Source organism: Elgaria multicarinata, chromosome 21 (assembly GCF_023053635.1).
Source record: "Elgaria multicarinata webbii isolate HBS135686 ecotype San Diego chromosome 21, rElgMul1.1.pri, whole genome shotgun sequence".
Lineage (NCBI taxonomy): Eukaryota > Metazoa > Chordata > Lepidosauria > Squamata > Anguidae > Elgaria > Elgaria multicarinata.
The window spans coordinates 3628575-3650845 of record NC_086191.1 but is presented as its reverse complement, the minus strand read 5'-3'; the positions used below and the strand labels follow the sequence as shown (position 1 = coordinate 3650845).

General features: G+C 48.2%; 1 protein-coding gene across 1 annotated transcript in view; it reads left to right on the top strand.

Moving 5' to 3' along the window:
- The first annotated feature begins 15193 nt into the window (after positions 1 to 15193).
- The window catches only part of NAALADL1 (N-acetylated alpha-linked acidic dipeptidase like 1), a 32392-nt gene continuing 25314 nt past the window's right edge, over positions 15194 to 22271 (top strand). The window contains exons 1-4 of the mRNA XM_063146242.1: positions 15194 to 15408; positions 18601 to 18773; positions 19846 to 19967; positions 21071 to 21193. Of these exons, the coding sequence (XP_063002312.1) occupies positions 15194 to 15408; positions 18601 to 18773; positions 19846 to 19967; positions 21071 to 21193 (633 nt within the window). The remainder of the gene's footprint in view (positions 15409 to 18600; positions 18774 to 19845; positions 19968 to 21070; positions 21194 to 22271) is intronic.

Genomic DNA, 22271 nt, shown 5'->3' with positions numbered 1-22271 from the left:
CTTTAGCTTTACTTTTAATATTTTAAATATTTTTAACGGATGGGTTTTTGTATTTATTATTGGTTTTGCAAACTGCTTAGAGATATCTTTAGATATGGAAAGCAATATATAAACTGCAGTCACAATCCTATACCACTGTGGCTCAAATTATGGCCATATGTGGATAGAATCATACGTAGAGTTGGAAGGGGCTTATAAGGCCATCGAGTCCAACCCCCTGCTCAATGCAGGAATGATGGTGAATGGTCTCGGGTTGGGTGATTAAAGGGCGTGTAAGAGCCTCATGTGGCGCAGAGTGGTAAAGCAGCAGTTTCTGCAGCTGCAACTCTCCCCACGGCCTGAGTTCGATCCCAGCGGAAGCTGGTTTCAGGCAGCCGGCTCGGGTTGACTCAGCCTTCCACCCTCCTGAGGTCGGTAAAATGAGTACCCAGCTAGCTGGGGGAAAGGTAATCACGGCCGGGGAAGGCAACGGCAAACCACCCCGCTATGAGGCCTGCCAAGAAAACGTCAGCGAAAGCTGGCGTCCCTCCAAGAGTCAGTAATGACTCAGTGCTTGCACGAGAGGTTCCTTTCCTTTCCAAGGACAAGGAAGGCAGAAATTTATTCCCCCTACAAAATGTAGGGAGAAGATCTGGGGAGGATACCATTTTCTTGGGTATCTTTAGCCTGGAGAAAACACCATGAAGAAGCGATACGATTGTCATTTTCAAATTCCACAAGGGTTAGAGTAAGATACAAAGCACAAGGTTCAAATTACAAGAAAGAGGATTTCAGCTGAACATTGTCGTACTGCTGATAGCACTCTTCAAAGACTTGAAAGGTTGTCACACAGAGGAGGGCCAGGATCTCTTCTCGATCCTCCCAGAGTGCAGGACACGGAATAACAGGCTCAAGTTGAAGGAAGCCAGACTCCGGATGGACATCAGGAAAAACTTCCTGACTGTTAGAGCAGTACGATGGTGGAACCAGTTACCTAGGGAGGTTGTGGGCTCTCCCACACTAGAGGCCTTCAAGAGGCAGCTGGGCAACCACCTGTCAGGGATGCTTTAGGGTGGATTCCTGCATTGAGCAGGGGGTTGGACTCAATGGCCTTGTAGTCCCCTTCCAACTCTGCTGTTCTATGATTCTATGATTAGGAAGAGCGTCCTGACAAGTTGTTCAACACCAGAGCAGGCTGCCTTGTAAGGCATAGTACGAGATTTCCTGCATCAGCAGGGGTGGACTAGTTGACCTTCCAGGAACATTTCCAACTCCAGGATGCTTTTGAAACCTGTTGCCACAGCCTTAACAGCCAGAAATGTGCCTTTTATAAAAGAGAGAATTTGCACATTGAAATTACTTTTCTTTTTCTCTCCAGGAACTGCTGGCAGAGATGAACACGGAACAACCCACGTGAGTAACCACCTCTTAGTACCTGTGGTGTTGCATAACGATTTTACATTTTGATTACTGATTCTGACACAAAGCAGCCTGGACAGGGTTGGCTCTCACCACCTCCTCTCCATCCTGCTGTCCTGAACTTCAACACCCCCTAATCCCAATTTATCAGAATCCTCCACCCATCCCTGTTATAAAAAATCTGCCATATAAAGTTGTTGGCTCTTTGCTTATAATATCTGATGGTATATGTGAATTGTTAAAGCTCCATAAAATTATCTCCAAGGCAGGTTTATTTATTTATTTATTTAAAAACGTTTATTTACTGTATTTTTATCCCGTTTTTCAGACTATCAAGACTTCCCAAAGTGGCTCACGTCAGTCAAAAGAGAGAAAGAGAGGCCTAGCCATCAGTCTTGCAAACTAAAAACACAAGAGAAAGGACGTGGTGGATGTAATGCTAAACCGTGGTTTCCTGCTGTTTGCACAACCCAGCATGAGACCTGGGCCTTAGCTAGACCTAAGGTTTATCCCGGGATCATCCCGGGGCCATCCCTGTTCATGTAAATGACAGGGAGTAAAAAGAAGCCAAAGGCAAAGGTAGAACCAGGCAATCTTCAAAACGGAATATTTACAAAAGTTTATTTACCTTGGCACCGACAGATGGTTGTCCAGCTGCCTCTTGAAGGCCTCTAGGGTGGGAGAGCCCACAACCTCCCTAGGTAACTGATTCCATTGTTGTACTGCTCTAACAGTCAGGATGTTTTTCCTGATGTCCCTTAAAAGGTTGTCACACAGAGGAGGGACAGGATCTCTTCTCAATCCTCCCAGAGTGCAGGACATGGAATAACAGGCTCAAGTTAAAGGAAGCCAGATTCCAGCTGGACATCAGCAAAAACTTCCTGACTGTTAGAGCAGTACGACAATGGAACCAGTGACCTAGGGAGGTTGTGGGCTCTCCCACCCTAGAGGCCTTCAAGAGGCAGCTGGACAACCATCTGTCGGGGATGCTTTAGGGTGGATTCCTGCATTGAGCGGGGGGTTGGACTTGATAGCCTTGTAGGTCCCTTCCAACTCTGCTATTCTATGATTCTATGACCTAATATGTCCTATTATACAGTATTTCCCCGGTCGCTCTCCCGAATCTCTTCTGATTATTTTCCTTAAATAAGCTTATTACTGAGCCAAGTGGCCAAATTTCTGAAACTGGCTCTTCTCATTAGACCCCTCGTGGGTGGTTGATCATTTCTTTAAATCTACTGATTAGCGTTTTTACAGATTTTGCATCCTTTCTTTTTCTCCTCCTGTGTTTTTATTAACGTCTGTGTTGACTGCAAGTAAAGATTGATTGATTGAAGCTGCCCAGTCCCATGGTGCCCTCTAAAATCGTGTACCCATGTCAAGCCAATGTTCAAACCCTGGTAGAACAGTCTCTGTCATGCGTTTCCGTAATGACCCTGTAATTTTTACTGCTGCAAACTTTACAAAATGATGCCGTGGGAGGCTGAAGTATGGAAGAAGCCAATTTCCCTTAAGATGGTGCAAAACTTGCCAGAATATTTTTTTCAAAATGGATGCCATCCTTGCTTTCAGTCCATAGAACCGCTTCCTTCTCATGCACCTTCACAACTCAACGCTTTGGTTCTCACTATCACAACAGGTCCCCTCAGGAACAGGAGCCAATGATATCTCCGGCGCTGAAGGAAGAAGCAGATCCCAAATCCGGATCAGCGCAGCGGGATCTTCAAAAAACTTGGGAGGAATTGGAGAATTTAAAGGGAAACTTCAGCAGGTGAGGTGTCCAAAGTATATTTGTTGGGATGGGTGGGCGGGTTCTGTTAGCGGCAGAGTTTGAGGCGGAGTGTTCCCCAGCCCCTCCCACATAAGGGAGGGGTTTAATTTCAGGCCTCGCCCTTTCTGGAAGCAGAGTCAACAGGTAGACAAGGGTTAACTGAAACCCATCGCCTCACCTTCCATCCCAAAGTTGGCTGAACAGAATTCTTGGTTCAGAAAGTTTGCCCTCATTTCTGCCTTTGCTCCATTGCAGGCTTCAGGAAGACTACTCACACACTCGGATCACGAACCAGCTTCTAGAAGAGAAACTTCAGATTATTGTAAGGGAAATTTCTTATAGAGATGTTTATTTATTATTTATTTATTTATTTAAAATATTTATATCCCGCCCTATATCACTAAGATCTCAAATAAAAACATACAGTATAAAACAATAAATATACACAGTTAAAAACAAATTAAACCATGATCCAAGTTAAAACAATATATAATTTAAAAGCAATAGATACAGTTAAAACGGTTAAAACAATGTGCCAGTGAGTTTAACCATCAAAGGCTTTGTTAAAAAGCCATGTTTTTACTTGGCGTCGAAATGCAGTCAATGTTGGTGCCAATCGGGCCTCCAAGGGGAGGGCGTTCCACAGTCGGGGGGCCACCACAGAGAAGGCCCTCTCCCTTGTCCCATCAAAGCGTATATGTTGCATTGCTGGGATGCGGAGAAGGGCTGCTCCAACAGATCTGAGGTCTCGGGCAGGCATATATAAGAAGAGGCGCCCTCTCAAGAATCAAGGTCCCAAGCCGTTTAGGGCTTTAAACGTCATTACCAGCAGCTTGAATTCCGACCGGAAGCGTATAGGCAGCCAGTGCAGTTCCTTTAAAACCGGTGTTATATGGTCTCTATAAGATGTACCAGCCAGCAGCTTAGCTGCTGCATTTTGCACCAGCTGCAACTTCCGCGTCGTCTTCAAGGGCAGCCCCACGTAGAGTGCATTGCAGTAGTCTAAACGGGAAGTTGCCAGTGCATGCACTACTGTGGCTAGGCTGTCCCTGTCCAGGAAAGGCCGTAGCTGGCGGATCAGCCGAAGCTGACCCCAAGTACTCCGTGCCACAGAGTCCACCTGGGCCTCCAGTGACAGTGATGGGTCTAGGAGTACTCCCAAGCTACGCACCTGCTCCTTCAGAGGGAGCGCCACCTCATCCAGAACAGGTCGCTTAACCAATTCCCGGACTCGGGAACCACCAATCCACAGAGCTTCCGTCTTATCAGGATTCATCTTCAGTTTGTTGGCCCTCATCCAGCCCATTACAGCCTCCAGGCACTGGTCCATCACCTTCACAGCCCCAGATGACTCCTACGACAAGGAGAAGTAGAGCTGAGCATCATCACCCAACCCCAAACCCCCTAATGACCTCACAATGTTGTTTTCACCGTTCTTTTAAATGTACTATGCTCCCTCCCGAGGGATACTTGGCAATAGCTTTTTGGTGAACAAAGATGTTAGAAAGTTCTAACAGCAGCCGTTTTCCAAATCAGTGTGCAATCCCTAGAATTCCTTAGGGGGTTGACTTTGCAAGTTCATCTGGGATAAATGAATTGAAAAAATATTTGTAGAGTAAAAGAAATCCCCTCTTGCTCTCTCTCTCTCTCTCTCTCTTTCTCTGACCCACTTCCCTGCCCCACACCCTGTGCCCTTTACCTCCCAACAGGCTCAGAGCATGGCTGAAGAGCGGCAAACTTTGAACCAGCGTATCAATGAGCTCCTGGAGAGACTCATCAGTGCCCAAAACACTATTTGCACCTTGGAGAAAATTAACGTGAGTGCTTGAATCAAAAGGGGAGGCATTGTGAAGGTAATAGGGTAGGGAACCTCAGTTGGAAACATAAGCTGGTCTCCCTGATGGCAGAACTTGGAAGTTGGGTGGTCAGACCCAAAAGTCACCAGGGCTCGTGCACCTTTAATAGTTGTGCAGGAGAGGGAATTTGCTATTAAAGGTGCACGAGCTCCGTCCTTGTTTGCCAGTCTCCCTAGTTCCAGTCCAACACTCTAACCACTACTCTGCACTTTCTTGACATCATGCAGATTTCCAGCCTGCTCTCCAAATCTGGCATCAAACGCCAACGTAGCGAGAAGGCTGAATCCCCTGACAGCTTCTGCTCTCTGCACATCCTAGATGTGGCACCACCCCCTGCTTTCATGGACGGCGCCTCAGATGCTCGAACCACCCCCAGCCAGTCCGACTCAGCCACCGAAACCAGCAAGTTGGGCGGCAGCTCTGAGTCTGACACCGCCGGGCCCAGCGGGGAGCAGGCCCCACGGCTGGAGTACAACGCCCCGATGCCACCCTCAGAAGGACCCAAGAGGCACAGCAAGAGCCACACCCGGGCCACGGCTTTCACCCCTTGGAAGCAGAAGTCCACAAAATTCTCCACCGATCAAGTGAATTCGACCGAGAGCGAGTGCAGCGGAGAGGAAACCGCTCCGGTTTGCCCTCTCCCCACGCCACGCTTCCTATACTTGAGGCAAGAGGCCCTGGTGGCCCCATCGGGGCCTACCAGTTTTCCTTCCTTGCCCGTATCGGAGCCGGCGGTCTTTGAAATGGCGCGCCCTCCTTCCCCTTCCAGCGGGCCGTTGGCGCTTGTGCCGGAGCAGAGCAGTTCAGAGAGCTCAGATGATGGGGAGGTTTCCTGGAGCCCTGGCTTGGTGGAGAAGACCTCGGGGTCCCGCCTGGACTACGAATCGGCTCAGAAGATGCTGGACAGCCTGCTCCACAAGGGCTCCGAGCAAGAGAAGAGCCGGCAGAAGGAGTCCCGCAAGACTGGCCGGCCGGCGGGCCACCGCCTCCCTGGATACAAAGAGGGGAGTGGGCCAGGCCGAATTCTCAGCCAACAGCACAGGATCTGTTATTATCAGGACTTCCCAAGCCCTGGAGAGGAATCGCTGAGTGGAAGGAGCTACGCGTGCTCTCAGCAGATGGCGGGATCTCTTCCCAGGGGTGCCAAGCAGGCAGCGGTGGGGCCGGATGGCAGTGATGTGGCGCAAGATTCTACGTCGCTCTGAGGCGGGAAGGCCACTCTCAGCGTGGGGAGCAAGCCCCCCCCCCCACTCTCCCCAGGCTCCTTCCCCTGGAAATCAGGGGCGGGGAACTTCTTTCATCCTGAGCGCCAAATTAATTAATTAATTACACCAACTTTAAACTCTCTTCTTAGTTTCTGAGCAAAGTATAAAGTGTTGGTTATCACCTTTAAAGCCCTACATGGGTTGGGTCCAGGCTACCTGCGGGATCGCCTTCTCCCGTACAACCCGCCCCGCACACTCAGGTCCTCTGGGGAGAATCTACTCCAGCCAGCCAAAATTAGGCTGACAGGTATTACCCAGAGTTCCTTCTCTTCTGCTGCTCCCAGACTATGAAATAGCCTGTCGGAGGAGACTCGTCAACTTGACAGTCTATCAGCATTTAAGAAAGCTATAAAGACTGATCTCTTCCGGCAGGCCTATCCCGGGGAATTTTAGGATGCTTTTAGGATGTTTTAACAATGTATACTATGTTTTTAATCAGTATTTGATGTATTTTATTTATACTTACTGTTGTTCCCTGCCTCGATCAAAATGGAGAGGCGGGCAAGAAATAGAACTATTATTATTATTATTATTATTATTATTATTATTATTATTATTATTATTATTAATAATAATAATAATAATATATTTATTTATTTGTTACCCACCTCTCCCTCTGGAATGAGGCGGGGTACAACACAAATGCAAAACACCATAAAATACCTATATGATTAAAACATATAAAATTAACACATAATTAAAAGCAGCACATTATTAAAAAAAGGCATCTTAAAATTCCACTGGGGAGGCCTGCCGGAAGAGATCAGTCCCTACGGCTTTCTTAAATTCCAGAAGACTGTTAAGTTGACAAATTAAATGCCAGCGTACTATAGCTTTAGGTCGCAATCCCTATGCATGTTTAGACGGAGGGTTGGCTTCGCCTTTTCTTGCGGTTTTTCCGCAGTCTCGGGATGATCCTGAGACAGCGGAACGCATGGGCGGGTGTTGTGAGTTGTCCCGGCTCCTTGTGAGTAACCGTGAGGAGCTGGGCACGGAGCACAGAACTCCACAGTGCCCATCGGGGGTGGATTGGGGTGAGCGGTTTTTTTTTTAGAAAAACTTACTGTTGTCCATCTCCTTAAAAAAAATGGCGGGCGTGACGTCCAATTCCTTCTAGGACATCGCGCGCCATGCAGGGCCAGTCCCAGACTATTTTGCGCCCTAGGCAGATGAGCGGCTTTCAGCCAGGCGCACCATTCTGAAGCCGCCCCCCCGCAACTCCAACGTCCTGGCTTCAAAGCCAACGCCTGGCCGGAAGCCACTCCTGGCTTCGAAGCCAGGACGCTGGGGTTGGGGGGCAGCTTCGGAACGGCGCGCCTGGAAGCCGCCCTCTCAGAGCTACTGTGGGAGAGCGGCTTCCGGGCGGCGTCCCCCTTACTTTGGCGCTCTAGGCTGCCTGAGCTGCCTCTATGGCAGCGCCAGCCCTGGCGCCGCATGTAGACAAAGGGGAGATCTCGCGGTAACCATACCGCAAGATCCTCCCTCCTCGTTGTGCTAGACCCGGTAGGTCTAGCCATGGCCTAAGTCATGGCCAGCTCCCGAAACCAAAGGGCAGGTTAGAAAGTCCCTTGGGGTGGCCAGTGACTACTGGGGCTTCATCCCAAACTTTGGTGACCTTGCATGAGCTGACAAGAAAAACCCCCAACCAATCTGGGTTAATTGAACCCTGGCCTGTGAAAGAGCCCTTTACCAGCTGAAGCAAGCTGGTGGGGACTGCACCTGATTTTGAACGGCCCTTCTTAGTGGCTGCAGACAGGGCCGGTGCCGGATTATTTTGCGCCCTAGGCAAGGTGAGCTACTTTTACACACACACCCCCCAAAATATGCCAACTTTGATTTTTAAGAACATACGTTTCCTGGAAAAAAATAAGAAGCACAAAACTTGAAACAGCTAAATTTATTTTAAAGGGCAAGAAATACGTCAGGCCAATTATAGCAAACAAATTGGAAAGGAATGTCTATGGGTCTAAAATGCATTATTTAATAGGAATATAACCTCCAAATCATCCCCCCCCCAAACTCACACGCATGCACGCACACACACAGCATCACTCACTCCAAACAAACACACACATGAACACATGCATTCACTCAAAGACCCCATGCACCCATACATTCCCTCTCTCTCTCTTCCGGGCATGTTCTGGAAGTCCGAACGTGGAGCCACCCCACCCCCATCCCAGTGTTCCTGGCTTTGTTTCAGCTGGGCGGGCGCAGGGCGCCATCTCGCCCACCCAGGCCCAGCTGAATCCTCAGGCCAGCCCGGCTCACAGCCAACGCGCGTGAGTACTGTGCTGTGCCCGGCGCCCCTTTTAGCTTGGCGCTCTAGGCGGCCGCCTGAGTGGCCTCTATGGTAGCACCGGCCCTGGCTGCAGATGCATCTGATGAGGGCGTGGGAGCATTGGTGCTGCATGAGAGAGGAGGCATAAAACATCCTGTTGCCTATCTCAGTTGTAACTTGTCAGACCGTGAGAAGAACCATTCATCGGAGCAAAAGGAGAGATGTGGGCACTGGACAAGCTGTGATTATAGGTTTGGGGAAGGCGATTCGCCTTGCTAATGCATCATCACGCTCTGGCCTGGCTGCAAACCACGAGAAACTCCCAGACTAGGATGCGGAGATGGTCGTAGAGGCTGCAGGAGCACCAGACGGACATTCGACACGTCCCAGAGAAGGACAACGTGGTGGCGGACCTTTGGTTTCAGCGTGAATCCTGGTGAGGCGGAGGAAGGCCTGCGACCTGACGTGACGAAAGGACTACATTTCCCCATGGACGCTGCGACCTGACCTTGGGTGCAAGACCAGGTTTCTGCTTTTGTTAAAAAGCAGTAAGTGTGATGTCACACGTCTGTATATAATGAGTCTAAGGTTATGGTGACGTATTGTTCTTATATCTCGGTATTTTATTGCGGGTGAGAGAGGAGTGATGGACGAATGGTGGGTTTGCATAGGTGTGTTGGTTGGCTGAGTGAGTGAAGGGGTGTGTGTGACGCGGGTGCTATATAAACCATGTGCTGTGTGAGGCAGGGATAGAGATAGTGGGCACGTCTACACCTCCCGGCGTTCCGGGAGGGAGGATCTCGCTGATCACGAGATCCTCCCCCTGTGTTCACACGCGGCGCACAACGTCCAGGGAGGAAGGAAAACCTCACGCCCGCCTTTTTTTTTAAAAAAAGACAGGACCTGGAACGCACCTGCATTCCAGCGCAAAAGTAAGTTGTGGGTGGTTTTTTTTTTTAAAGGCCTGCTCTCCTCCCCACCCCTGATGGGCACAGAGCGCCTGAAGAGCGCCGTGCCCTGTGCCTGGTTCCTGGCTCCTTGCATTTACTCGCGAGGAGCCGGGACGGCTGCCCACATCTCCCTTGGTCTCGGGACGATGCTGAGACTGCAGGAAAAACCGAGAAAAAAGGGTGTGGCAATATCCCGGGGAAATGGAGGGATCATCCCTCCCTGCTCCTGGGATCCCCTGGGCGTCATGTGGACGCACAGGGACGATCCAGTGACGATTCCTGGTGTAGACATGCCCACTGTTTGTAAGGGAGATGAAATAAGATGGGATCAGATACGAAGCTGTTAAGATCAGAGACAGGGGCACACACCCCTTCTAGCCATAGCTAGATGGGGCGAAATCCCGGGATCATCCCTGTGTGTTCAGATGATGCACAGGAGATCCTGGGATCAGGGAGGGATGATCCCTCCCCTGCCCTGGGATCTCACCCTCCCCTTTAGACCTGGTTTTTCTACAGTCTCAGGCTGAGGCTGAGACCGTGGAACGTGTGGCCGGGCGCCTTGGTTTGTCCTGGCTCCTCGTGATTCCTCGCGAGGAGCCGGGACCCGCACGCAGGGCGTAGCACTCCTCAGGAGCACTGCGCCCATCTGGGCTGGAGAAGTAATTATTTTTTTAAAAGAATAACTTCTCTTTTGCGCACGAGCGTTCGTGCGCTGCTGGGCCTTTAACTGTAAAAAAAAGATGGTGGGCACGATGCCTCTCGGTTTGAGATCGTCGTGCGCCATGTGTAAACAGAGGGGGGTCTCACGATAAAACCATTGCGAGATCTTCACCCCTCCGTTGCGGACTAAGAGGGAGGTCTAGCTAAGGCCAGGGTTTAGATAGGGAAAGGATTTTCGGATTGAGAACTGAGAGAGAGAGAGAGGTCTGGGGTGATTTGTGACGTGATTGTTCGAGAGCGTTTGGAGCACTGCATATGAGCAAACCTCTATATTGATAGAGCCATTAAGAGTTACTTGCGTATTATTTAACAACTTATTATTTAACTTATTACTGTAATTAATAAAACTTTCTTTGTTCATAAAAGCCCACGCCTTCTGCTCTTGGCTACATAAGAGGCTACACAAGTGCATGATCATAGAACAGCTTGAGGACGGAGTAAAAGGTTAGGCCTGAGCCTTAAAGGTCCTGTTGGCAGCAAAACTAAGTGTGTGAGAGAAAAGGTGATTCTCTTTTGGAGTGAGAAAGGGCTTAGAAGAAGGGAATTCTTACTAGGAAGAGGCAGGAATATCTCCACATTGCAAGATATCGTGGTTTTCCCACCACATTTCAGATACTTCTCACTTGGGCCATAGCTAGACCTAAGATTTATCCCTGGATCATCCAGGGGTCAAACCTGTTCATCTAGGTGACACAGAGGTGATCCAGTGCTCAGGCAGGGGTGAACCCTGGATGATCCCAGGATCAACCTTAGGTCTAGCTGTGGCCATTGTCTGCAATTGTCAGGGTGGTCCTTCTTCTTCTTCTTCTTCTTCTTCTTCTTCTTCTTCTTCTTCTTCTTCTTCTTCTTCTTCTTCTTCTTCTTCTTCTTCGTATCCCGCCTTTTACCCAATACTGGGCTTCAAGGCGGCCTTACAAAGTTTAAAACATACATTGAGGGGGGGGGGAACGTTTAAAATACACGACAAAATTATAAGTCATTAACATAGATGGAGGGCCAGATTATTCTCCAAAGGCCTGCTGGAACAAACAAGTTTTAGCCCACTTCCGAAAGCCCATCAAGGAGGGAGCCAGTCTAGCTTCCCCAGGAAGAGAGTTCCAAAGCACTGGAGCAGCCACCGAGAAGGCCCTCTCCCATGTTCCCACCAAGTGTGCCTGTGAAGAAGGTGGGACTGAAAGAAGGGCTTCTCCAGAAGATCTCAAAGCACGGGCAGGCTCATAAGGGAGAATACTTCTTTCAAATAACCTGGACCCAAACCATATAGGGCTTTATAGGTCATAACCAGCACTTTGAATTGTGCCCGGAAACAGATTGGAAGCCAGAGAAGCTGTCTGAGGATCCTTTGCAGCTGCCTGTAAACTCAGTTGCATAATCCAGCCATTCTTAAATTTCTGTTGTCGAACACTGTTCTGATTTGCTTGGGAGTTGCCACATTTTCTTCCATTTTAAGCAACCTTGGAAGGCTTTCTGAATTAAAATGTGGTCTCCTGCTGCTCTCTGATGGAGCAGAACTGGAACGCCTAAAGTGACCAGCAAAAGTAACTAGCTAGAAAGTTGCCGCAAGAAATGCCAGCTGAGTCAGTACTGGTGTCACGGAAGGCGCACAAACCTAGCAATGACTGTTGAACGACATTTTCCCCTTCCCATTACAGACGCCGACATCGTAGTAGAGAAGGAGTTCTCTTTTTAATCCAGAAGCGTGAGGAGCAATGTCCAAACCATGGTGAGGCAGATGAAAAAAACATGTGAAGCAAGCACAGTACTTACACTATTGTTTAGCCGATTGGGTCACCAAAATGTATCTAACATCGTGATCCGAAAGGCATTTACTTAGAAGTAAGCTCCAGGTCACTGGAGTTTATTGATTTGTTGATTTTCATGTAATTGCATTGCAGGCTGGACAGAAGGTAGGTTTCCAGATGTTTGGACTTCAACTCCCAGAAGCCTCTACCACCATAGCCAATAGTCAGGAATGCTGGGAGCTGAAGTCCAAAATCTGGAGATCATAGAATCATAGAATAGTAGAGTTGGAAGGGGCCTATAAGGCCATTGAGTCCAACCCCCAGGTCAACGCAGGAATCCACCTTAAAGCATCCCTGACAGTTGGCTGTCCAGCTGCCTCTTGAAGGCCTCTAGTGTGGGAGAGCCCACCACCTCCCTAGGTAACTGATTCCATTGTCGTACTGCTCTAACAGTCAGGAAGTTTTTCCTGATGTCCAGCTGGAATCTGGCTTCCTGTCACTTGAGCCTGTTATTCCATGTCCTGCACTCTAGGAGGATCAAGAAGAGATTCTGGCCCTCCTCTGTGTGACAACCTTTTAAGTATTTGAAGAGTGCTCTCATGTCTCCCCTCAATCCTCTCTTCTCCAGGCTGAACAGGCCCAGTTCTTTCAGCCTCTCTTCACAGGGCTTTGTTTCCAGACCCCTGATCATCCTGGTTGCCCTCCTCTGAACACACTCCAGCTTGTCTGTGTCCTTCTTGATCTACGTTAGAACGTAAGAACATCAGAAGAGCTATTCTGGATCAGACTGAGGGTCCATCTAGTCCAGCACTCTGTTCACACAATGTCCAAACAGCTGTTGACCAGGGACCAAGAAAGCTGGACATAGTGCAACAGCACCCTCCCACCCATGTTCCCCGACAACTGGTGCATACAGGCTTACTGCCTCAGATACTGAAGGTAGCACATAATCATCAGGGCTAGTAGCCCAAAAGGTTTGCATCATTCTCCCCCTGTTGAGACTTCATAGCACCAGGAAGGATGAAAGAGCATCAAGACCATGCACAGAATTGAATAAAAACCAGCAGCAGCATGGAGATTGAAGAATACGATAACAGATTAAAAAAGAATCATAGAATAGTAGAGTTGGAAGGGACCTACAAGGCCATCGAATCCAACCCCCTGCTCAATGCAGGAATCCACCCTAAAGCATCCCTGACAGATGCTTGTCCAGCTGCCTCTTGAAGGCCTCTAGTGTGGGAGAGCCCACAACCTCCCTAGGCAATTGGTTCCATTGTTGTACCGCTCTAACAGTCAGGATGTTTTTTCTGATGTCCATCCTGAATCTGGCTTCCTGTCACTTGAGCCCATTATTCCGTGTCCTGCACTCTGGGAGGATCAAGAAGAGATCCTGGACTCTCATGCATTTTAGAAGGACTAAAATGCATGAGAGAATGAGGTCTTCACCTGGTGCCGAAACGTCCATAATGTAGCCTCACTAGGAAGGGTGTTTCACCCCCATGTAGCCAAGCTGTCTCCTTAGTAGCCACCTGCCTCAGTTCCTTTGGCAAGGGCACCTGGAGGGAGGCCACTGAAGAAGCTTGTTTAGCTTGGAAAAAAGGAGGCGAAGGAGAGACCTGATAGAAGGGTACAAAATCATGCATAATACTAGAACCCCATGGGGTCACATCCCATGAAGCTGATGGGTGGGAGATTCTGGACAGATCAAAGGATGGACTTCATCACACAGTGCAGAGTGAAACTATGGAACTCACTACCACAAGATGTGTTGGCCACCAATTTGGATGGCTTTCAAAGGGGGGCTGGATGAGTTGCTATAGGAGAAGGCTATAAATGGCTACTAGCCCTGATGTCTATGTGCTGCATCTAGTATCTGAGGCAATAAGCTTGTGTGGCCAGTTGCTGGGGAACATGGGTGGGAGGGTGCTGTTGTACCATGTCCTGCTTGTGGGTCCCTGGTTGACAGCTGCTTGGCCACTGTGTGAACAGAGTGCTGGACTAGATGGACCCTCGGTCTGACCTAGCCTCAGGGCTCTTCTGATGTTCTTATATTCTAACGTAGATCAAGAAGGACACAGACAAGCTGGAGCGTGTTCAGAGGAGGGCAATCAGGATGATCAGGGGTCTGGAAACAAAGCCCTATGAGGAGAGACTGAAAGAACTGGGCATGTTTAGCCTGGAGAAGAGAAGATGGAGGGGAGACATGATCGCACTCTTCAAATCCTTGAAAGGTGGTCACACAGAGGAGGGCCAGGATCTCTTCTCGATCCTCTCAGAGTGCAGGACACGGAATAACGGGCTCAAGATAAAGGAAGCCAGATTCCAGCTGGACATCAGGAAAAACTTCCTGACTGTTAGAGCAGTACGACAATGGAATCAGTTGCCTGGTGAGGTTGTGGGCTCTCCCACCCTGGAGGCCTTCAAGAGGCAGCTGGACAACCATCTGTCAGGGATGCTTTAGAGTGGATTCCTGCATTGAGCAGGGGGTTGGACTCGATGGCCTTGTAGGCCCCTTCCAACTCTGCTATTCTATGATTCTATGACTCTATGAACCTATCTTTAACAGTTGTACTGAAATGGAAATTTCAGCAGGTGTCCTTTGTATATATGGGGAACCTGGTGAAATTCCCTCTTCGTCACAACAGTTAAACCTGCAGGAGCTATACTGTGGCCAGATTTAAAAGAATGCAGCTTTAACTGCTGTGATGAAGAGGAAATCTCCCCAGATTCCCCATATATACAAAGGACACCTGCTGAAATTTCCTTCTCAATGCAATTGTTGAAGCTACAGGAGCCCTGTCCTCCTTTTCATAGGGTCAACCTACATTATCCCTCTGCAACGTCACTGTATGCAAAGCAGAGGGGGGGATAGGGGGAGATCAGCTTTGAAGGAAGAGATGGGGTAATGGATGAAGGGTGGTGGGTCCACCCACACTTGGCTTCCCATGTGCTGTGGCTTTGAAGACATTTCTCCCCACCTGCTCACTTCCGGGCTTGGTGAACGATACCAATTCTCTTAATCAGCCCACCTCATCTGTTCAAAGGGCATCTCGGGGTGGAGGAGTTATCTTATCAACCACACACCCCGTCACCAGCCAGGCAACGGGGATAAAGATCCACCAAAGCAGGAAAAGACGGAGGAGAGCCTACAGGTTTGGCACCGTCTCCGTTGCCGCCACCAACCGACTTCCTTCCCGGGCGCAGGCCAACATGGCTGGGTACGGAGTGAATTGGAAGTACGTCCTCGGGGGCGTCCTTGGAGCGGCTGCAATCCTGACCATCGGGATCTTGCTCGGCCACTATGCAATCCCACAAAACGAAGAAGCGCCTGGCTGGCTTCACAGCCTCTCCAGAGACCTGGACCCAGCTCTGCTGGAAGATTTCATGAACCAGGTGGACGCCGGACGCATCCGAGAGAATCTCAAGTAAGGCGGGGGGAGGAAGGGACGACCCCGAACGGGTGGAACTGATGGCTCCCATATCAGTGGGACAGCGAATCTGCTCCGTGTTTCAACCAGAACCAGTCCAAATGTTAAAGACATTTAACAGGGTGACCCTATGAAAAGGAGGACCGGGCTCCTGTATCTTTAACAGTTTTATAGAAAAGGGAATTTCAGCATAGGCGTGCAGCACCTGGTGAAATTTCCTCTTCATCACAACAGTTCAAGCTGCAGGAGCCCTGCCTTCTTGACCAGATAGAATCATAGAATAGCAGAGTTGGAAGGGGCCTACAAGGCCATCGAGTCCAACCCCCTGCTCAATGCAGGAATCCACCCTAAAGCATCCCTGACAGATGGCTGTCCAGCTGCCTCTTGAAGGCCTCTAGGGTGGGAGAGCCCACAACCTCCCTAGGTTACTGGTTCCATTGTCATACTGCTCTAATGGTCAGGACGTTTTTCCTGATGTCCAGCCGGAATCTGGCTTCCTGTCACTTGAGCCCATTATTCCGTGTCCTGAACTCTGGGAGGATCGAGAAGAGATCCTGGCCCTCCTCTGTGTGACAACCTTTTAAGAATTTGAAGAGTGCTCTCATGTCTCCCCTCAGTCTTCTCTTCTCCAGGCTAAACATGCCCAGTTCTTTCAGTCTCTCTTCATAGGGCTTTGTTTCCAGACCCCTGATCATCCTGGTTGCCCTCCTCTGAACACACTCCAGCTTGTCTGCATCCTTCTTGAATTGTGGAGCCCAGAACTGGACGCAATACTCTAGATGAGGCCTAACCATACATGAGATGGCAGGGAACCTGCAGCTTTAACTGTTGTGATCAAGAGGAAATTTCACCAGGTGCTGCACACATTCCAAGGACACCTGCTGATATTCCTTTTTCAATACAACTGTTAAAGATACAGGAGCCGGGTTCTCCTTTCCATAGGGCCACCCTGCATTTAAACGAGGGAAAGACTAATGAGTTTGCAGCTTCTTTTAATTGAAAAAGAGGACTTGGTGGGTGGTGGATAGAGAATGATAAAACTATGAGGGGGGATGTGGAGGGAGAATTGTGGAGGTTTATTACGGCTGTATCTTGGCTCCCTTCCATCAAGGCCAAGAAAGCAGCGTAAACTTGGATTTGTATTCACTTATTTGTTACATTTATTTCCTCCAAAGAGCTCATGGTGGTGTACATGAACCTCGTCCTGCTCTTTACTTTATCCTCACAACAACCCTGTGAGGTAGGTCAGGCTGAGGGTCAGTGACTGGTCCAAAGCCACCCAGTGAGCTTCATGGCTGAGTGGAGACTAGAACCCAAGTCTCACACATCCCATACTCTCCCATTCAGGCACCGACCAGGGCCAGATTAGGGGTTGAATCTATCAATTTTGATTTCCCTCTGTTTCTCATTGTTTCAAACATAACTTAGGTTCATCTTGACCTTTGCAAATTGCTCCAGTCTTAAATTCGTTTTGCTTTGAGCATTTTTTTTAAAAAAAGTTTGAATAAAAATCTGCAAGCTTTTTTTTTTGCATATTTCTCTTAGTTCACACATTTTTAAAGCATTTTTGCCTAATCTACACGTTTTTGAAAGCAATTTCCCTAATGCAATGCATTTTTGAACATCATTTTGTCTAACCAAGGCATTTTTGGTTTGCATTTTTCAATTGGAGAACTCCATTGCAAAATTCGGAGAAATACGAATTTCAAAGCATAACTGGGTTTCGGTTTGCAAAATTAGATAGATTTGCTTTAAAGTGCAAACTGAACAGATTTCTCCACCAACCCTAGCCCAGGCTGCCTTCCCTTTGTTCAGCAAAGGTCTTGCACCATCCGCCCTGAGAATCTACCCTCTTTCATAAATATGAGAACTCAGAGCTACCCAGCAAAACCTATTGCTTCAAACAATGCAGGCAAAAGGATGTTTTTCACACAACGTATCATTAATGATGCAATCACAAGATGCAATGTCAGCCACTAGCTTAGATGCCTTTATTTATTAAGTTATTTATTTATTTATTTATTTTTAAAAAGTGAGATAAATTCAGAAAGGTAGATGAATCTACAGCTGTCAGCCACAATACCTGAATCAAATGCAGGTCCATCTAGTCCACAGTGGCCAACTGTCGACCATGGACTGACAAAGCAGGACATGGTGCAACAGCACCCTCCCACCCATGTTCCCCAGAAACTGGTGCACACAGGCTTACTGCCTCGGATACTGGAGATAGCACACAACTATCATGGCTAGTAGCCATGGATAGCCTTTGCCTCCAGGAATCTCCGCTGTGGCACCCCGGTTGTGGAACGAGCTCCCCAGAGAGGTCTGCCTGGCGCCTACACTGTACTCCTTTCGTCGCCAGCTGAAGACCTTTTTATTCTCTCAGTATTTTAACACTTAATTTTAACTTACATTTAAATTTTACTGTTCTAACTCTGTATTTTAATCTTATATCAATTTTGCTGCGTGGTTTTATCCTGGTTGTGCTTTTTATACTGTATTTTGTATTTGCGCTTTTAACCTGCTGGTTGTTTTATTATGGTTTTAATTTTTGTGAACCGCCCAGAGAGCTTCGGCTATTGGGCGGTATAAAAATGTAATAAATAAATAAATCTATCCAACCCCCTTTTAAAGCCATCCAAATTAGTGGCCATCACTACATCTTGTGGCAGTGAGTTCCATAATTTAACTATGTGCTGAGCGAAGAAGTCCTTCCTTTTATCTGTCCTGAATCTCCCCCGAATTAGCTTTATGGGATGACCCCATCAGGTTCTAGTATTTTGAGAGAGGGAGGAAAATGTCTCCCTGTCCACATTCTCCACACCAGGCATCATTTTGTCCACCTCTATCCTGTCTCCCCTCAGCCTCCTTTTCCCCCAAGCTAAACAATCCCAGCTGTTGTCACCTTCCCTCCTAGGGTAGATTTTCCAGCCCCTGGATCATTTTCATTGACTTTTTTTGCACTTTTCTCAGCTCTATAATATCTTTTTTTATGCCTGCACTGGGACTCTAATGTGTGAACGTGTGCAATAAGGCATTAAACAAATACCTTTAAATGTGGACAAAAGTCTGTGTTTGCTTTTAAAAAAGAAAGTACCTTTTTTTGTTGGGGGGAGGATGAATTCTACACCCTAATGTGCAGCAAAACCTGATGGCACCCCCCTCCCAAACCTGTCCCTCTCCTGTTAGGAACCTGTCTTCTCAGCCCCACATGGCTACCACGAAGGGGGACGAAGACCTGGTGAAACTGATGTTGAATCGGTGGCAAGACCCTGCCTTTGGGCTGGACAACGTCACGGAGGTCCGGTATGACGTCTTCCTCTCGTTCCCTGACCCAACAAAACCAAACAGCGTGGCTGTGGGTAAGTATAGGGATTGAGGCCTTTGCAGCACTGGGGGGGGGGGGTTCTTTACCCACCAACCTTTTTAAAAAGTGGCAAGCTAAGAACATCAGAAGAACCCTGATGCTGCATCAGACCACGGGTCCAGGTAGTCCAGTACTCTGTTCACACAGTGGCCAACCAGCTCTGTCAACCAGGGACCCACAAGCAGGACATGAGTGCAACACCCATGTTCCCCAGCAACTGCTGTATATTAGCAGTTACTGCCTCTGAGACTGGAGGTCGCACACAACCATCAGGGCTAGTAGCCATGGATAGCCTTCTCCTCCAGGAATTTATCCACCCCCCTTTTGAAGCCATCCAGATTGGTGGCCATCACCACATCTTGTGGTAGTGAATTCCACAGTCTAACTCTGCCCTCTGTGAAGAAGTCCTTCCTTTTACCTGTCCTGAATCTCCCACCAATCAGCTTCATAGGATATGATCCCATGGGGTTCTAGGTTTTTGAAGTTGCTGACTTTGTTATGATAATAAAGCAAAGGAAGATAGAGAGATCATAGAATCATAGAATTGCAGAGTTGGAAGGGGTCTCTAAGGCCATCAAGTCCAACCCCCTGCTCAATGCAGGAATCCGCCCTAAAGCATCCCTGACAGATGGTTGTCCAGCTGCCTCTTGAAGGCCTCTAGTGTGGGAGAGCCCACAACCTCCCTAGGTAACTGGTTCCATTGTCGTATTGCTCTAACAGTCAGGAAATTTTTCCTGATGTCCAGGAATCTGGCTTCCTGGTGAGCTTGTCTAAATGAGCGATTTATAGCAAGCTTGTGAACTGGCCACGGACGGATTTTTGCGGGTCATTTTGACTATGTACACAACTCCTGCTCCTTTTGCTGGTTATTCCACTTTTTAAAAAGAACTCGGATATCTTGATTCTTCTGAAACCCCAAATTCGGCAGGCGCGATTTGACAGCGTGAGACCAAGTCTGTCAGGTAAAATAAGGACGTCCAGGAAGAAGGGTTTGGAAGGAAGGGAAAAAAGCAAATGGGCAGAGGGAGGGGCTAGGATGTTCTGACCCGCTTCGCCTCTCGTGCCAGTGTTGCAAAACGGCACCGAGGCCTTTGTCTCCCAGGAAACGGAGGAAAGCCTCACCCCGGACCAGGCCAACAAGGACATGGTGAAACCCTACGCGGCGTACGCACCCCCTGGGAACCCCAAGGTACAAAACGAGGAAGGTGCGCTCTGTGTGTGTGTTTCTAATCTCTCGTCGTCTTATCTTATCTCTGCTTGGAATTTGCCCCCTTTATGGGAACAGGGCACCATGGTGGAATCCCGCAATTGCACAGGGTCAGCAAGACGCAGGTGGTGCATTTATGGCCCTTGTGGCGTTGTTGCATTGACAGCTGTGGAAAGAGTGTGTGTGTGTGTGTGTGTGTGTGTGTGTGTGTGAGAGAGAGAGAGAGAGAGAGAGAGAGAGAGAGAGATCAGTCTCTCACCAGCTGTCCCTTAACGGGATACAGAATATTTTGCTCTCCAGATGTTGTCGGAGTGCAGCTGCTATCTCAGTAGAGGCTGGTGACTCCGATGTCACTGGGGTGGCGACTCCACTCCGGGTTTCCGTCAGAACTTGAAAGGAGCTACCCAAGGTGCGGAAACACACCTCGCTGGACAGCTCTTGATGTGCAGATTCCACAAATAACGGTTTTCATTATACCCCAAAGTCAGGACTTTATCGATGTCTATGTAGGTTTTGTTTATGTTTTTTTTAAAAAAATTAGGCTACCTTCTATAAAAATGTACAAAAAAGTTTTATTTTTAATATAAAAAAGTCAAGTATAATTAAACAAACATAATTAATTGCAAATTGGAGCGAAATGAAATATGAACACACACGAACAGCCTCTGTGCACCTTTATAAACACAGCTGCAGGCCAAACTGATATGTCAGGAACATACAGCCTGTAAACAAATCACGAAGGGATTAAGAGACACCTACAGTTCAAGTCACAAAGGGATTAAGAGACACCTACAGTTCAAATCATGAAGGGATTAAGAGACACCTACAGTTAAAAGTGCCCTAGTCAAAGTTTAGTTATTGCTCAGAAAGGAAGTCTCCAGCTGTTAAATTTAAGAAAATAACATCTAAAAGTCTCTGTACACCTTTAGTTAAGTTAAACCTCAAATGTTAGATTTTATTTTTCTCTGTGAATTGTCTTCACAGCGAACCAACTTGGTTTTAATTCTTGTATGACCACAGGATCCCTGCCCCATGGCGCTCACTCTCCGTTCTTACATCAGTTCTCTTCTTTGTCATCCTTCCAGGGAAAACTGGTCTATGCTAACCAAGGCAAAATGAGTGACTACGAATACCTGATAAAACAGAATATTGATCTCAATGGCACGATAGCCATAACTCGCTATGGAGGGGCTGGCCGTGCCGCCAAGGTAAGCCTGGCTCACTTTCGTGTTTTGCTCTCACAATTAGATTCTGTGGGGCACTTAAAAAACCAGCAGCACCCTAAATTGTACGAGTTTGTGACAAATTTCGAGGCAACAAAGTATTAACTAACTAGATCATGTAGACCAGAACTTCAGGCAGGGTGCAGGGGGCATGGGGGGGCGGGGCAACTTCAGCCCTTCAACCCAACCTGTTCTTCTGGCGTTCCCCAAATGGCCAGCCTGTTTTCCCACAAACATGGATTGTTCGGTTGTTGTTTTCCAGTTTTTGAGCAGTTTCCCCCCCCCCCCGCCCAATTCTAAAAGGTTGAAATACCTAAGGCTTTTAGGGCTTCTACACGAGACATTTGTTGTGTGCTGTCACTCCCTACTCATGGTTCTTCACCTGACGTCATGAGCCTCCAGTTCCATTTCTGACTCTGACCAGCTCTTTCGGCGAGTTTTTTTTAGAGCCGAGAAAACGCGCCATTTAATTGTGAAAGCGAAAGAGAGTATGATTTCCTCTTGTGCATTTGCACTATTCTGTCTAGGATCATAGAATAGTAGAGTTGGAAGGGGCCTATAAGGCCATCGAGTCCAACCCCCTGCTCAGTGCAGGAATCCACCCTAAAGCATCCCTGACAGATGGTTGTCCAGCTGCCTCTTGAAGGCCTCTAGTGTGGGAGAGCCCACCACCTCCCTAGGTCACTGGTTCCATTGTTGTACTGCTCTAACAGTCTGGAAGTTTTTCCTGATGTCCAGCTGGTATCTGACTTCCTGTAACTTCAGCCTGTTATTCCGTGTCCTGCATTCTGGGATGATCGAGAAGAAATCCTGGCCCTCCTCTGTGTGACAACCTTTTAAGTATTTGAAGAGTGCTGTCATGTCTCCCCTCAATCTTCTCTTCTCCAGGCGAAACATGCCCAGTTCTTTCAGTCTCTCTTCATAGGGCTTTGTTTCCAGAACCCTGATCGTCCTCCTCTGAACACGCTCCAGATTGTCTGCGTCCTTCTTGAATTGTGGAACCCAGAACTGGACGCGATACTCTAGATGAGGCCTAGTTAACATCTGTTGCCTAAGAACCTAC